Raw genomic sequence first — 17,500 nt, 5'->3', positions numbered from 1 at the left:
AGAGTAAAACACACAAGCTTTTTATGTATTGAGTACAATTTCAAAATGTAATGTTTAAGATGAGAAAGGTAAGTCTAAAGCAAATTAAGCCCCATGGCATTAATTACAGATTAATTTCCCTTTTTTACTATCTGCACCAAAGACATGCAAAATAAATATAACTTCCATGCTTAGCAAAAGAAGTTCCTGTTTGAACAAAAAAATGATAAAAATGACTGTTCTTGTTGTTGTGTCAGAATATCAGATCAAAGTGCCAAGTTTAGAGAATAAAAAAAATATAAATATAACAGTAAATTCAGTTTGCATATAATTTGGCTTCTTTTTTAATTTTTTTGTGCCCATCCCTGATGTGCAATATTGTTTTAAACAAGATGACTGGAAAGAACTGAATTTTTCCTATTTTTATGCCAAATTTGGTGTCAACTGACAAAGTATTTGCAGAGAAAATGGCAATGTTAAAGTTTACCATGGGCACACAGACTCACAGACACACACACACAGACACACACACACACACACACACAACCGAACACCGGGTTAAAACACAGACTCAGTTTTTTTTTTACACAATTGAGTCAAAAAAGGAAAGACAGAAAGAAAAGGCAGACAGAAACGGACAAAACATGAAAGAAATAAAGGTAGAAAAAGACAAAAGACAAAGGCAGAGAAAGACAGGAAAAGATTTGAAAAAAAAAGAAAAAAAAAAAAAAAGAGAGAGAGGATGAATGGACACACTGTTTCTAGTCTTTTGCTTCAGTCGCAACAGAAAATAAATAAATGAATAAGTAAAAATGAAGGAAAGCAAGAAAGGGAAGGCAAAGAAATGAAAAAAAAAGACAAAGAAAGGAAGAAGGTAATGGTTATATCACCAGCGGATTATTCCAAGTCTTCTGTGTGCGACTAGACAAAAAAGACGGAAAGACAGATACAATGAAAAGACGGAAAGAACGAAGGATAGAAAGAAGGAAATAAACAAAAAGACAAACAGGAAAAAAGGAAGAGAGATAGAAAGAAGAAAACAAAGGAAGAAAATAAGAAAATTTGCAGTCGACACGTTATTTCAAACGTCATTCATCAATCTGAACTGAAAAGAAAGAAAGTGAGAAAAAACGAAAGAAAGAAGGCAAAGGACAGAAAGAAAGAAAGAGACAAAGAAAAAAGAAAGAAAGAAAATGTCATCGGCGTATCATTTCAAGCCTTCTATGTCAATCGTAAATGAAAAGAAAGAAAGAACGAACGAAAGAAGGAAACAACAACAATAATAATAACAACAATAACAACAATCATGATTGTAATGATAATAAAACAAAGAAATAAGTAAAGATAGATATACGGAAGAGAAAGAAAGATACAAAGTGATAAATAAACGCAAGTCTTTGAAGTGTCATTCTCAGCGCCATCTGTATCAGTGCTTCTCCACAAGAAAGAAATCACATAAGAGAAGGAGAAAAAAAAAGAAAGAAAGGACAAAGCAAAGACAAATGTGAAACGGGTAACGAGCGTATATGCCACCATTTATTCACACACACACACACACACACACACACACACACACACACACACACACACACACACACACACACACACACACACACACGCGCACAAACAAACAAATAAGGAAATTTATCACGAAGTAATCTGATCGTCTGGAAACGGAGCGACGGCGGGGAAAAGTGGGAAACAGAAAAAAAAATCGATGTGAAATATCAGGGGAATGTGCTATGCAGAAAAGACTAACAACAACAACACACACACACACAGACGCACACTCACACCCACATACCCTCCACCCCCGACATACACAGATAGCACCACCACCACAACAACAATGACAACATTTTTTAAAGCCCAAACATGAGATCCATCTTGGGATTAAGAGATCAAATCACGCTACATCTTAGGGATAGTCAAAACATTTTGTTTTTAACCCGCAGGGAAATCCGTTTTCTCGAGAAAAGCTGATTATACTGCGCCATCGTGTGGAAAATCTTGTCAGGCGGGCCATCTGGCTTGTTGTCTTGCCCGCCTTCTGGGATTCTGGGTTTTAACACTTTGCCTGCTGCCCCTTGGGTTCTGGATTTAACCCTATGACTGCTGAACCCTGGCGAAATGAATTCATTGTGGATTGAAACTCTTGTGGAAGAACTGCTTCTTATGCACTGTTAAGTGGTGTAACTGATTTTGTCGAAGAAAAAAACCCAAATAGCATCCCAGGAGGAAGTCTTTTATTTCACAAAGAATGGTGATCGATATTCTGGTCTGTGAGCTCATTCTGTTTGGCAGCAGCCCTTCACTGACAAACATACAGCAGCAGTCAAAGGATAAAGTTAATCGTTCGTTCCCATGAACAATGTTCATGCTTTCCGCTTTTCCTGCACAGTGAGAGTCCCCCCCCTCCCCTCTCTCTGTCTCTCATTTGATTATTACTATTATCATTATCCTCAGTAGTAGTAGTAGTAGTAGTAGTAGTGTAAGAGGGTTTGCCAACATTATCATTGTTGTGTCGTTATCGTTATTCCTATTGTTACAAGGACAGATTGAAAAACTTGGGCAATGCCTAAAATCTTTATCCTTGAGTAATAAAGCTTTTAAATCTCTCCCTGTCTCTGTCTGTCTGTCTGTCTCTCTGTCTCACCCCCTCTCTCTCAGACAGACAGAACGAGAGAGGGAGAGAGCCATAGACAGAAATAGAGTGGGGGAAAATGAAGCGGACAGAGACAGAGACACCAGTACATGAGCGGACAAAAACCTGCAGTAAACAACTGACTAAAACCAGTCATATGATCTGCTGAGCGCATCGATCAGCGGCTCATGCTTTCAAAACTTTGCGAAAATACATACATCTTACCAGTTTGCTGGATGCGTTGGAACTAATCCACATTTTGTTCAGGATTGCGTGATGTGTGCAGGGTGAAGTCCTGTTATCGTCGTTCACATGTGCTTCATTTCATCCACATAATTTTTCACGGCTGTTATTTTCTTTTTCTTTCTCATTCATCTCTTTATCAGCCCTTTTTCACATCTGCTTCATTTTATTCATATATTTTTCGCGGCTGTTATGTACTTATTTTTCAGATCTTTTCTATTCGCATTTATCGCCAAATCTTCATCTATTTTCGTCATTCCTCCTCCTACATTTCCTGCTCCTACTCCTTCTCGTCCTCCTAATTATCGTCATCATCATCTTCTTCTTCTTCCTTCTCCTCTTCTTCTTTTCTCACTTCTTTCTTCTTCTCCCCATCTTCTCCTTCCCTCCCCCTTTCTCTCTGTGTCTTTCTTTTTAAAAACAACAACAAAAATCCAGACATGCACACATAAGCATGCACGCACGGCACAGACACACGCATGCGTGTGCACAAGCATACACACAAAAAAAACCAACAACAAATAAACAAAACAAAAAGAACAAGAAAAGAGGTGGTGAATCTAGATTCAAATTCCAGTCCACTTTCTGCTGAGGTGAGTTCGTGCAAATATATTATTGTCACAAGTTTCAAGTTTTAATTATCCTTTCACTCCTATTGGAGTATGGAGGATTACTGCAAAATAATCTTTTCGTGCCCAGAACAAACATTTCCAAATACACAACAATGTCACATAAAAGTTGAGAAAACACAAATGTCTTTTAACTCCAAAAGTATAACTAGGCAGCAATTGCAAATCTAATCACACACACACACACACACGCACACGCACACACACACACACAGAACGACTGACATAGAAATAAACAGACAGAAGCAGGCAGAAATAAGGACGGAAATGGACATAGAGCGTGGGTGGAGGGAAGTGGGGGGGGAGATAGAGAGCGAGAGAGAGAGACAGAGTGATATATATATATATATATATATATAGAGAGAGAGAGAGAGAGAGAGAGAGGAAGAGAGAGAGGCACGGAAAGAGAGACAGAGAGAGATGGACAAACGGATGGGCTAGAAAGTGCGTACGTTCAAGATGGAGAAAGACGAACCAAATCTTCAGGCAACAACAAGACAAAAAGCTGTAGCTGTAGAGAAGACTCGCAGCCAGTCACAGAACACACGTCACCAGAGACAAGGACGGCAACCAGAGAAGGAGGAGGAACTTGCAGAACTCTGGAACAAAACAGAATGCCTCCTTCTCTGAGAGCATTTCATTCCAACATCCTGCCAGTCCCGAGTTCATGCACTAAGTATGTCTGGTATACCCGTGGAGTTTGTTGGGGCTGTTTATCTCTCTGTCTCTATGTCTGTCTCAATCTCTCCCTCTCTTTCTCTCTTTCTTTCATACACGGACATATGTATGTATGTGTATATGTATATATATATATATATATATATCTGTGCGTATGTGTGTGTGTGTGTGTGTGTGTGTGTGTGCGCGCGCGCGCGAACTCTTACCTTTTTCTCACTTCTTCAACACCAGATACTACAAGATTCGGAAACCAAAAAATGCCTGTAGCGGTGTAGGGAACACACGGCAACTCTTCATTCACCCCATAAGGCTTCTATTGGATCATATCAAGTGAAAGTACTTTAGCGTAGGCACACACACACACACACACACGCACGCACACGTGCACGTGCACACACTGACACACACACACAATGAGGGAAAGACAGACACAATAAACGGAGACAGACACACACACACACTCACACACGCACACACACACACAGACATACAGACAACACACACACACACGCACCCACACACACACTTTGTTGTTCCATTGTGCTCTCCCCATATTTCAACGATTTTAACAATATAAAAAAAAAAGAGAACAACCGGAAACCAAAACGACCGAGTGGGCGTGTAGACTGGGACACGGAAACCATTTTATCAGACAAGTAGGTTAACGAATCTCAAATAAAAGTACTTCTGTAAATATATAGCCAGACAGAAAGGGATGGAAGGAGGAAGATGCCATTGTACAGAGAATGGGATAAAGAGTGTGTGGGTGAGGGGGGGAGGTGGGTGGAGAGACAGAGACAGAGACGACAGAGACAGATAGACATAAAGAAGCAGAGACATAGACATATAGAGAGACAGAGACATAGAGTACCGAAGTTTATTGGGTTTTTTTTCATGCGGTTGTATCATCCTACGTATGTCCTCCACATTGTTCAGATTGGGTTCGGGGGTGACTGCTTGCTTTGAGATAAATCAATAAATGGATCAACATAGCAACTTTCTCATCAACCCCATCATCATTCATCATAACAAAATAGAGAAAACAAAACAAACAAAAAAGTGTGTGTGTCCCAACTTCTGAGGCAGCGCACGATTACAGCGATATTTGTTTGTTGTTTTTTTACACCTATAGTTGATTGCACTTGTTTTTTTTTGTTACTTATATTCCGTGAGAATTGGCACATCCGCGAGAAGCTTTGCGTCAGTCTCCTTTTGCTTATTTAGATACTTATGGTAAAGCATAATCTTATCCACGAAAATAATTGTTGCCAAAATTTGCGCCAGATTAATTTCTCTCTCTCTCTCTCTTTCACTCACTCACTCTCTCTCTCTGTATATGTATATATATATATATATATATATATATATATATATATATATAGATCTGTTTCTGTCTCCCTGTCTCTGTCTCTGCTAGGTGGTGGTGGTGATATTTTTAGATTACATCCAAAAATATTCATTAGTGTTTCTGTGTCGCCATCCTCATCTATTTTTGATTCTCGTGTGCGAACAAATTGTGTGTGTGTGTGTGTGTGTGTGTGTGTGTGTGTGTGTGTGTGTGTGTGTGTGTGTGGTAAACTTATAACAATTGGATTTTCTCAGTTCTGCAATTGAACCAATCTTGTAAGATGGTAGGTATGAATAAGTCTTTTTAAGTCAACCGTTTTATGATGGTGTGGTAAACATGGTGAAAGGTGGAAAGTCAAAATCATTATTTGGGAAAAAATAAATCAAATTGTTATAACCGTATTTTACGTCCACTTATGTCATACTTTTATTTATTGTGTGGGGTCTTGCATACTGCATGGTCTTTGTAGAACATATGGTGGTGTGTGTCCATCGAGATCGATGATGACCATCGTTGTCATCCGGCTGGGGGATGGGGGGAGGGTGGTAGTGGGGTGGGGGGGAGGATGCTCATGAATCTATCTGTGAATGCGCAGATGGCTGAATAGTCCAATCTGCGCACGAAATGTTCGCTGACAGTTGGGGCAGACAAAGACAGGCATATCATTGTCAGGGAGCTTGTTTGCCCGTGACTTTCTGGCCTGCCTCTTCTGAACAGCTGCAGCAGTCCTGTTGGCCTCGCACAACTTGGCGCCTTTGTGCACAGCAGCGCGCCATTTGTCACGGTCCACTGTAGATTCCTCCCAGGAGTCAGGGTTGATATCAAATATACTCTGAAAGTCTCTCTGAAGCGCTTCTTCTGACCTCCGTGTGATCTCTTCCCTTGTTGCAGCTCGCCATAGAAGAGCCTTTTGGGCAGCCGATGGTCTGGCATGCGCGCCACGTGTCCAGCCCAGCGAAGCTGGGACTGCATCAGGATGGTGAAGATGCTGGGAAGGGTGGCTTTTGCGAGCACCTCTGTGTCTGGGGTCCTGTCTTGCCACTTGATGTTCAGTAGCTTCCTGAGGCATGTTGTGTGGAAGTGGTTCAGCGTCTTGGCATGTCGTTGGTACACTGTCCAAGTTTCGCAGGCGTACAGTAGTGTGGGGAGAACTACTGCTCTGTAGACCTTTAGCTTGGTCTCAAGACTAATGCCTCTTCTGTTCCAGACATTTGCATTGAGTCTACCAAAAGTTGCGCTTGCTCTTGCAATCCTGACGTTCACTTCATCGTCGATGGTCGCATTTCGTGACAGTGTGCTGCCAAGGTATGTGGTAAGGCCGAAGTTCCTGCTGGCAGTGGCAAGCTTGTCGACGCTGAGTTGCATGTCAGCTTCAGAACCAGCGTTGAGGGCACAATCATCAGCAAACAAAAAGTCTCTGATGATGTCTGTCATGACCTTCGTTTTTTTACTTGAAGCCTTCTGAGGTTAAACAACTTGCCATCTGTTCGGTACTTTAGGCCGATTCCAACATCGCCATCTCTGAAGGCATCAGTAAGCATTGCAGAGAACATGAGGCTGAACAGCGTTGGAGCCAGAACGCAACCTTGCTTGATACCATTTGTGACAGCAAAAGGAGCAGATGTTTCGCCATTGTCCTGGACTCGAGCCTGCATTCCTTCATGGAATTGGCTGACCAAGGAAATAAATTTCCAAGGGCATCCGTACTTGGCCATGATCTTCCACAGTCCCTCTCTACTCACAGTGTCGAAGGCCTTAGTGAGGTCGACATAGGTGGAGAACAGATCAGCATTTTGCTCCTGACATTTCTCTTGCAGCTGCCTTGCAGCAAACACCAGGTCGGTGGTTCCGCGCTCTTTCCGGAATCCACATTGGCTCTCAGGCAATAGAACCAGCACAAAGTCACAACATGGAATATGACATTGATATGAAAAGTTCCTTTGTGCTAGAGAGAGTGGAGTTCTTGTACACAATCTCCATAAGATTCGGCTCAATGATTGGTTGCTGCGGAAAAGAAATCCTATGTCAAGAGACCAGACCAGAGGTCAAAGTTCAATGTCACAATATGGCGTGTTGGGCAAATGCAGAAGTGTGGTAGAAATAGCGTTTTACATCTTTTTTTTTCTTCTTCAGTAAACAAGTGATTTTGGTTCAGTCAGAACGCAAGTTCTTTGTAAATTTAGAGGTCAAATGTCAAGGTTACATAAATTTGTGTACCTTTTTTTTTGTCTATATGGATAGATATAGATCTCTCTCTCTCTCTGTATATATATATATATATATATATATATATATATATATATATGTGTGTGTGTGTGTGTGTGTGTGTGTGTGTGTGTGTGTGTGTACTTTTTTGTCAGTACATGATTCTATTGTTGTCTTTACTTTCCCACGCTCAGCAAACCCAGCAACAGCAGAAACAACACCACCACGTGTACTGGACGAAGCGCGGCCACCAAATGCGGCGGGGGAGGGGCCAGTGACGTCAACGGTCACGTGGCACAAGGCGGCGAGGGTGACGACGAGCATGCGCAGCAGCAGCAGTCCCTGCGGTGCCTGGTGAGCGTGAAGGGCAGCAAGCCGCGGGGCCACCAGCGAGGCATGTCCAAGTCCAAGGTGAAGACGGTGAAGCTGACGCTGACTGTGGTGCTGTGCTACCTGCTGTGCTGGACCCCCTTCTTCCTCATCAACCTGCTGACGGCCTGGGACAGGTCCATCCAGTTTGAAGGTGACGGTTTTCTTGGTGGTAGGGGGAGAGGGGGAGGGGAGTTTTTTGAGGGTGGTAGGGTGGTGTGTGTGTGTGTGTGTGTGTGTGTGTGAGGAGGGAGGGAGGATTGCAGGGGTGTGTGGTTTGGGGGTGGGGGTGGTGGCGGTTGTGTGGGTGTGGTGGGTGTTTGTGTGTGTGTATAAATATATATGTGTGGGGGGGCCAGGGGGGGGAGGGGGGTAGTGTGTGAGTGTGTGTGTGTGTGTGTGTGTGTGTGTGTGTGTGTGTGTGTGCATATATATATATATATATATATATATATATATATATATATATATATATATATATATATATTTGTATTTTTGTATTTTGCATTTCTTTTTATCACAACAGATTTCTCTGTGTGAAATTCGGGCTGCTCTCCCCAGGGAGAGCGCGTCGCAATACTACAGCGCCACCCATTTTTTGTATTTTTTCCTGCGCGCAGTTATATTTTTATATATATATATATATATATATATATATATATATATATATATATATATGTGTGTGTGTGTGTGTGTGTGTGTGTGTGTGTGTGTGTGTATATCTCTCTTTCTCTCTCTCTCTCTGTGTGTGTGGTTTAAGTCTGACTAAATGACACAGGAAACGAATGATGAGCGCCAGGTAAGCAGCCTGCCTGTTGTGCAAATGACTACATATTTATGAAGTGCTTAGAGCTAGGTCTCTTACTGAAGTTTGCGGCTTTATAAGTATCAAGAAGAAGGAGGAGGAGAAGAAAAAGAAGAGACACCTTGCGTGACAGTGTTTCGGTTTCAGTTTGAAGGTGATGTCAAAGGAGGTTCAGACTGATCCATCCACATACAGCATACCACATTTGCTTAAAATAAAGGTAGCAAAAAGAGCAGCCTGACCTATGCAATAACCTAGCGTGTTGGTCAGGTCTAGAGATTCTACCTTAAGATTGTCTAATAATGATAATAATAATAATGAGGATAATAATAACTAATATCATCATCATAAAACAAAATGAACAAATAAGCAAACACCTTAACATCTGCTAAAAGGACACGTACGTAGAAGGCAAATGACTGAAATGAAATTATGAATAAGAATAGACATGGACCACGTGAAACGTGCGTGCGTAATGTGAATTAAGAACACGTGGGGTTTTTTTTTCGCGGAGGGACAAAGGCAAACAGCTTCAGTGTGTTGCTGCTTAGCAACATCGTCTCAAAATTGTCCACCTTGTTCATGTCTTGTAATGGTTTGTTACCTGACTGGCTGGTACATTTTAATTAAATAAAAAGAAAGAACCTTCTTTTGAAGTTGAGCAATGTTGTGAGCCTTGATCTCACCGGCACCACGGATATCATAGTCCGCAAGGCCGAGAGGCCTACCGTGCACCCGCCTACCCCCCTCCCCCCAGTTATGATGTAGGCTGGTCTTAAGATGTGCTTCGCTATCTGCTGAACTCATTTTTACATGTTCCCAAAGAATAAAATTAGGACGCACCCATAGTCACTGCTCTTAGCAGCAGGGTACCCTCTCGCGCCCCGGTCAATGGAATTATGAGAAGCTCAACTTAAGACCGTAAAAATAATAATTATAATATATAATGACTGTATGTTTTCTTTTTTCTTTCTTTCCTTTGTGATGGGGTCGTTTCTTTTTGAATAAACAACCGGATTTGAAATATCCTCATTCATTCTTTCACAATTAAGGGTTGTATCGACCAACAATTTAATCTTCGGCGAAATAATGTGAAATTGTCCACTTGTTTATTTCATCACTTCAATGTGACTTTTATCCAATCTGTTTCTATACAGAGACATGCAGGGGTCTTCAGGCAATTATTACAGTACGTTTGAATGAACATTTGTCCCTTTGAGGAGTAGCACTGGTCGAGTTGTTCCCCCTACCCCGAAAATGCTGGTTTGCCAGAAGTCGCCAGGAATCTCAAGCTTATCTCAGTGACGTGACAGCCCTCTGGCAAGCACCGACAATCATCAGAAGGAGTCAACGGATTCATACTACTACTGAGAGACAGAATGGAGAGACAGAATGGATGGATACATGCACTAATGCATTATCTCTTTGTGTGTGTGTTGGAGTACGCGATGCCAGCCATCGAGAGAAGGGGAAAACTGAGATGAAATAACAACATTAGAAAAGAACAACAGAAAAGAAGAAGAGAAGAAAGAGAGAGAGAGAGAGAGACAGACAGACAGACAGACAGACACAAAGAGAGAGAAAGACAGAGACAGAGAGACCTAATAAAAGCAGACATGAAAAATGAGAACTGGAAACAACAAATAAGAAAAAGAAAAGTGGGATATATATATATATATATATATATATATATATATATATATATATATATATACAGAAAGAGAGAGAGAGAGAGCTCGTATACCCACGGTCGTCAGCTCTTCTTGATATCAGATATCCCCCCCCACCCCCTCCGCCCGAAAAACCCACCTTACACACTCATTTGACCCACACCAAGCAACACACACACACACGCGCGCGCGCGCGCTCGCGCACGAGCGCTCTCGCACTAATACACACACACAGACAGCATCAGGGATAAAGACGCATACACCCACGCAACACACCTACGCAGAGAAGAGGGAGAGAGAGAGAGAGAGAGAGAGAGAGGTTGAAGAAGGGGTGAGGGATTGAGGGGGATATATAGATAGTGAGGTGAGGAGAGACAGAGGTAGACAGACAGACAGACAGACAGACGGAAATCGAGACACAGAGCTACGGAGAGAGAAGTCAGGGAGAGACTAGAGAAACAGACAGAGCGCCTTGGTGACCCCCGAATCAAATAAGGGCAGCAGATCACATGACAGTCACACAGGAACTGGGCTCCTAGCCCCGCAGATCACAGCAGTCCAGGGTCAGTGTGTCTCACAGATACATCACCCGTTCTCCCATCGTAACTGACTCCTGTTGTTGTCAGTAACCCGCTACCGGTCTGGCGCACTTGGAGGGCATATCGTTTGTAGACTGATATATTTATTTGTATAGCCTAATTGTTCTGTTTTTTCTTAATTTGTTTGTTTGTTTTGTTTTGTTTTGTTTGTTGTTTTTCAGGACACGATCAGGACACAAATCAAATCAATCTTTCCTCATCTCGTTTCATATATATATATATATATATATATATTTAGCTTGGAACACACACACACACACACACACACACACACACACACACACATATATATATATATATATATATATATTGAGAGAGAGAGAGAGAGAGAGAGAGAGATGTATGCATATATATATATATATATATATATATATAATCTGTGTGTGTGTATTTCCTGAGCTTATCTTTCTATCTATCTGTCTATCTATCTATCTATCTATCTATCTATCTGTCTATTCATTTCTTGAGGGGCTGTTTGTTTTTGGGGTGGGAGTTAGTCCATGAAGAAGTAATTGCATATTTATTATAACGATTACGATTAAGTTTCGTACCTGAAGCATGGGTGATGAAGTTGTTAACAGTTTAGTTTCCCTGTACCTCATAGAATACCAGAGGGAGGTAGTGGGTGGGAGATGGTGGAGGTGAAGGTGGTAGCGAAGGGGGTAGTGTGTGCAGGGACTCGGCTGCCAACGGTTCAGATAAAAAGAAAAAATAAATTCCAAGCTGCAGCTGCCTGAAATTGATGTGACCCTTGCATCCCCTCACAGCCATGTTAAAGACACACGGCACAATTTGTCTCTGGAAAGTGTCATCATTTTAGTATGTAATGATATGCGGTTTGTTTTGTTTGTTTATCCTGTCTGTTGTGCTGCCCTTGTATGACAATGCATTGTTCTGCGCTCATTTTTATATGAAGTTATATGAGTGAATGTATTTTGACACAGTCGGACAAATGCGCACAGGATTTCAAAATTCTTTACGGTCGTTTAGATCCTGATCTCAACTGAAAGTAAGATTTATAAAAACAAGAATCATATAACTAGAAACCCATATGGCTAACCATTGTGGTGACTCCACTGGGCCCAGTGACACAGATTGGCATGCTGTTGGAATAATGTAAAAGAGACGGATTGGGGGAGGGGGGTGGGAGAGGGAAGAGAGAGAGACAGACGAATAATATAATATAAGGAAGAAACGGGATCCTGAAGCAGAGAAAGGAGCTCAGGGAGAGAGAGGAGACGGGGAGGAGGGGGCGAGGGGGGGGGGGGGGGAGATTTAGGAGGAAGCAGGATTAAGGGCAGACGCGAGGTGGTAGAATACTGGACGTTAATTCCCAGACGACCACTCCAGAAGTCAGATTAACGCTGGGCAGCACAGAAGGAGAGAGACAGATAGAGGGTCACAGGCTGACATACAGACAGACAGCGAGAAAGAGGCAATACCCCAATCACTCTCAACAGGCAAGGACACCGTGCGCCCGGCTGTCCAAGCCATTGATCGTATTGACCCATCTCCGTCTGGAAGGAGTACTCCACCCCGCAACCCCTCCCACCCCCATCCCCACCCCACACAGCCGAAGAAAGACGAATGAAGTGTTCTCCCTAAGCCTTCTCGGGCTCGGAGGTTGAGACGGACAGGGAGGTAAAACCAGCGTAATCTACCTTGGACAGGGAATTAAACCCAGTGATGTAAAAATAGGACATTGCGTAATCTACATATTTTTAGGTCAGTGAGGTAAACCTCAGCTCTGCGCCTGTGAACCCCCACAACCCCTTCCCCCAAAATGAAGCGACAGTGACAGAGGTGTATATGAATTAAACCCAGTGATGTAAAAATAGGACATTACGTAATCTACATATTTTCAGATCAGTGAGGTAAACCTCAGCTCTGCGCCTGTGAACCCCCTCAACCCCTTCCCCCAAAATGAAGCGACAGTGACAGAGGTGTATATAAACAGAGGGGAGTGTTTGGAAGCTGGTATAGTACAGGCTGAAGAGGGTGTGGAGAGAGAGAGAACAGTTTCCTGGCAAGTGCGCTTGTATAGCTAGCTGCATTGATTGAGCGGAGAGTTTCGTGTTGTCAGTCAGAGAAAGTGTTGATTGCTTGGCACTTTGTTATACTCGTGTGCGCATGTATTACGTTTTTGTTTTTTCTTTTTAGATAACTCATTTCGTGAAAGAGGTTACAAATCAATACAGTGTACAAGATGGAACGCTCCCACGCCCTCTAAATGCAACATGTTAACCACCACCACACCACACCCACTCTCCTTCATTTCTTTTTTTTTTCTTTTTCGAGGGCTGGATGAAAAAACAACAACCCATCTATGCTTAGTCTATTACAACCAGAAAAAGAACTATTCATTCATCCTTTCTTTCTTTCTCTCTCACTCTTTCCAGAAAACCCTAATATTCCATGATGTGCCTTACAACGCTTTAGATCGTTTTCTGTCAGTTTTTCAACCCAGCTATCTCTCCCCATCTCACTCCTTATCTACCTCATTTTATTCTTCTTCCCGACCCCCTTCTCCCCTCTCTCTCTAGAAGAAGAAGAAGAAGATGAAATGACATGATCATATAACTTTTCAAAAACAAAAACGTTACTGCTCGATATCTCACGAACTAAAAATCTTCGTATACTTTTTCAGTTATGAAATGTTGTGTCCATGATGTTCGTCCCTTCCCCTTTCTTTTCAGTATTTTGTGTGGCTCAATTGTATGTATGTTTGTACCTCCTTTGGAAACAGTGGCCTTGCAGTAAAATATTTCTGAGTTCTGAGGTCTGTCTCTGTCTCTGTTTCTTTATCTCTCTGTATCTTCTCTGTCTCTCACTCTCCTTCTCTCTCTGTCTCTCACTCTCCTTCTCTCCCCCCCCCCTCTCTCTCTCTCACACACATACCCACTCACTTCACCACGCACTGTGTCCCTGCAGGCCCAACCATGACCATCATCGCCCTCCTGGCCTCCCTCAACAGCTGCACCAACCCCTGGATCTACCTGGCCTTCTCGGGTTGTTCCTGGCTCTGCTGCGCTCAGCCCGCCCACCGCGGTAGCGGCGGGGGCATCTCCCGCTCCTGGACCCGCTCCACCCACGTCATCACCGATTCCGAAGCCCCGCTCCGCAACAACCGGGCCTCGCTGTACGAGCTGTCTCAGCGCGCCGGCTCCAGAGAGGTCAGCCCATGGACGCGCGGCCCCCACCACGATCCCGCCGGAGCCGTCGTCAGCAACAACCACACCGCTTGAAGAGAGTCGACGGCGGACTTTTTTGTTTCTCTCTCTCTCCCTCTCTCTTTATGGGAACAGAGTGTAAATAAATGAACGTAACTTCACGATTGTGCTTGTGACATGGACTTCTACTAGAAGCCTTGCCTGGCTTCTCTCTTTGTTTTTTCTTCCTGTTCAGCTGGATGGAAGTTTGCCCATTGGTGACTGGTTCACGGGTTTGAGAGGTCAGTTCTTGGATTCGGGATAAACTGTCGGCATCACCACCTCCGTTACCTGAACTGCAGCGGTTTTGGACAGGTGAGCTTCGTCAAAAGTCTGCAAGGTCATGCGCAACAGAATTTTTGCGTGTGCGAAATGTTGTCCTCCGCTCCAAATCCGGAAAAGGTCAGTCCTTGATGCTGGTGCAATCCATTTTGAACTGGTATCCTCAACAGTAACTCCCCACATTCCCTTTCACCTCAGTCCTCGTCCCCCTTTCTCTCCACAACAGGAGGAACATGTAGACCTGTCCTAATGTGGCAGCTGTCCAGATTGTGCGGTTAGTTCGCGGACTTTTGACATGGTACAGCGCTTGCTGAGAGGATTCCGTGACCCCTCATGACTGCAGTCTTTCTCATCGACTCCTCCACTCATTTGGTCACTGACCGGAAGTTCACACATAATAAGGATTTTTCTGTGTGAACTGAGACTCGAAGACAAGTGTATCATTAGGCCCGGAACAATGTCAATTCAGCTAGTGTCTTTAACAGCGGCCCTTTCTGAATCAGGATATCTGCAGAGAACTGAGGTGGTCAAGTCATGTCTGCTCCACATTTTGAAACGTCGGTCCATCGGAAAGGGACCCATCACAAAAAAAAAAGAGAGACAGAGAAGGGCTAACTGGGTGAGACTTTCAAAGGCCCCATGTATCATGGACTCTCTATTTGGACTGGCCAGTCGTGCTAGTTCCAGACACAGACAGATCAGTCCTAGGCTCACCAGCTTCGACAGACCCTGTTCAAAGTTGAACATCTTTAAAGGAATCATTCACCCTGTACGTCTGGAGCTTCCAGTGCGATCTGTCAACATTATCTCAGTTCCACGGATCGACTAGTCACTCCTTGGAATTAATATATCAGGTCCCACCAGAACCAGCGTCATCAGCAATCAATGTCCACCTCGTTGGGTGATTTACCTCACTCGAAGACTTTGAGGTTTCCTGCACAGCTTAGTGATCCCCGTTCGAACTGACCAGTCATCTCCAGAGACCGAGAGGTCTGCCCTGGACTCCATGATAAGATCTCCTGTGAAGCAGCATCAAGCTGGTTACCTTCAATGGTCGTTTGTAGGTTGACCCATTGGGTTGTTCAACAGCCACAGACTAGGTGGTTTTGCAATGTTCAGTGATTGTTGGGATAATAGGTTGAGAATGAGAGCCACGTTGAGACCAATATGTTCCAATTCTCTCATCTGACATTTTCCAATATTGTGTTCGTGATGACAATATATTGAGCGTTGATATTTTTCCCCTTCTTTTTTGGGTGCCTGATACCGTCGTGTAAAAGAGCGGAGGGGGTCAATCAGATTGTTTCCACGATGTGATACAGCACTGTGAGAAGGAACAGAACACTGGCTGCAGACATCCAGGATTCGTTTCATTCTCCTGCTGACGGACGTGTTCCAGGCACATGATCAGGCACGTGCTCCAGGCACGTGATCAGGCAGGTTTGGATGACACCAAGGCGCCATACAGCACATTGGTCATCACAGACATGTCCCGCCGGCGTTACAGCTCCTCTGACCATTCAACCCCTATTCTCATTACCCCACCCTACACCCCCGACTCCTCTAACACTCTCCCTCCACCCTGTTCTCTACCCATTAGAACCATAATCAACGTCGGCTGTTGTTCAAGTACACTTTTCAACAACAACATTATTAATAACACAAGAACAAGCCAACAAAACGGGACATTGTTAACAATTTCTTTTGATTTGTTTGGGCGACGTTTTTGTGAACTGACAAATGACGTGTACCGAGGAAAAGCTATAAATAAAAGAAAAAAAAGAAGCAAACACTCCACAACCAGACTTGTTGCACTGGAAGAAAAACATCTGCTGATGATGTGTTTCCTGACATATTCATCCACGGGTTTTTGTCTGTAATATGGATTACTTTATTGAACGTTTCGATTTTGTTTTTGTTTGTATTGTTTCGTGATTTGTTCCTCTTCCATTTGCTGAAATAGAGCGACGGTAACCAGTTCACTTCAGTGTGTAGAGATGGATGGACTGACCACTCTCTCAAAGATATTACTGTTCGTTAATTCTTTTTGTATTTTTTCGTTCTTTTTTTAGAATACGATCATGGCAAAGTTAGTGTCGTCTCCAGTGACTTTAACTCTTTCACCGCCAGGTTTCTTTGTGAAGAACACTCCCCGGCGTCAAATATTTTGGAAACGATGCTCTCAGTCACATGGTTCGGTTCATGTCAAAACAACACAACGGACTTGTTCACTTCAAACCTGGTCAGGGAACAAAGGTTAGTCATTGTTCTATTGGCGGGAACCTGGCTACAGCTGTACAGCTTTGTTACAATGTGAAATATGGTCTTATCAACATGACACCTCGATGTCGACAAAAGTCGCCTGTGGCCGTGAAAGAGATAGGACACAGGCCATCATGTGTAGGACAGCGTCACAATGTTCAGTTGATGAATGCAGAGAGCAGATCACGGAACTTGGAAAACACGTTCAGAACGAACTTCGGAACAGCTGTTATTCATTTTCACTGATTGTTTTTTTTTCAAAATAATTAATTAATTCACAAGTTTATTTATTGACTGACTGGCTTTTTGAAAATGATTTACTGATTCGTGAGTTTATTTGTTGATTTTGAGAGGGGGGTGGGGTGAGGCGGGGTGAGAGAATGAATGGATGAATGAATGAATGAATGAATGAATGAATCTTTATTTTCCAACGGTGAAGATATTAGCACATTGGCCGACTTATATATCTGCCGCTGTTCTAAGAGACAAACATATACACATATAAACTGAGTCACATTCAATACCTGTCTGCATGTACAGAGATAACGCAGAGATGGACACACACACACACACACACA

The 17,500-nt window shown here is 43.1% G+C and overlaps 1 protein-coding gene across 1 annotated transcript in view; it reads left to right on the top strand.

The window, feature by feature from the left end:
• Positions 1–17,500, top strand: part of LOC143292102 (cephalotocin receptor 1-like) — a 103,960-nt gene that overhangs the window by 85,883 nt on the left and 577 nt on the right. Inside the window, exons 6-7 of the mRNA XM_076602287.1 lie at positions 7,921–8,249; positions 14,101–17,500. The exon at positions 14,101–17,500 is cut by the window's right edge and continues 577 nt beyond it. Of these exons, the coding sequence (XP_076458402.1) occupies positions 7,921–8,249; positions 14,101–14,414 (643 nt within the window). The 3' untranslated portion in view covers positions 14,415–17,500. The remainder of the gene's footprint in view (positions 1–7,920; positions 8,250–14,100) is intronic.

The sequence above is a fragment of the Babylonia areolata genome, chromosome 18, assembly GCF_041734735.1.
Source record: "Babylonia areolata isolate BAREFJ2019XMU chromosome 18, ASM4173473v1, whole genome shotgun sequence".
NCBI classification, from domain to species: Eukaryota; Metazoa; Mollusca; class Gastropoda; order Neogastropoda; family Buccinidae; genus Babylonia; species Babylonia areolata.
This window is presented reverse-complemented; position numbering and strand designations above follow the sequence as displayed.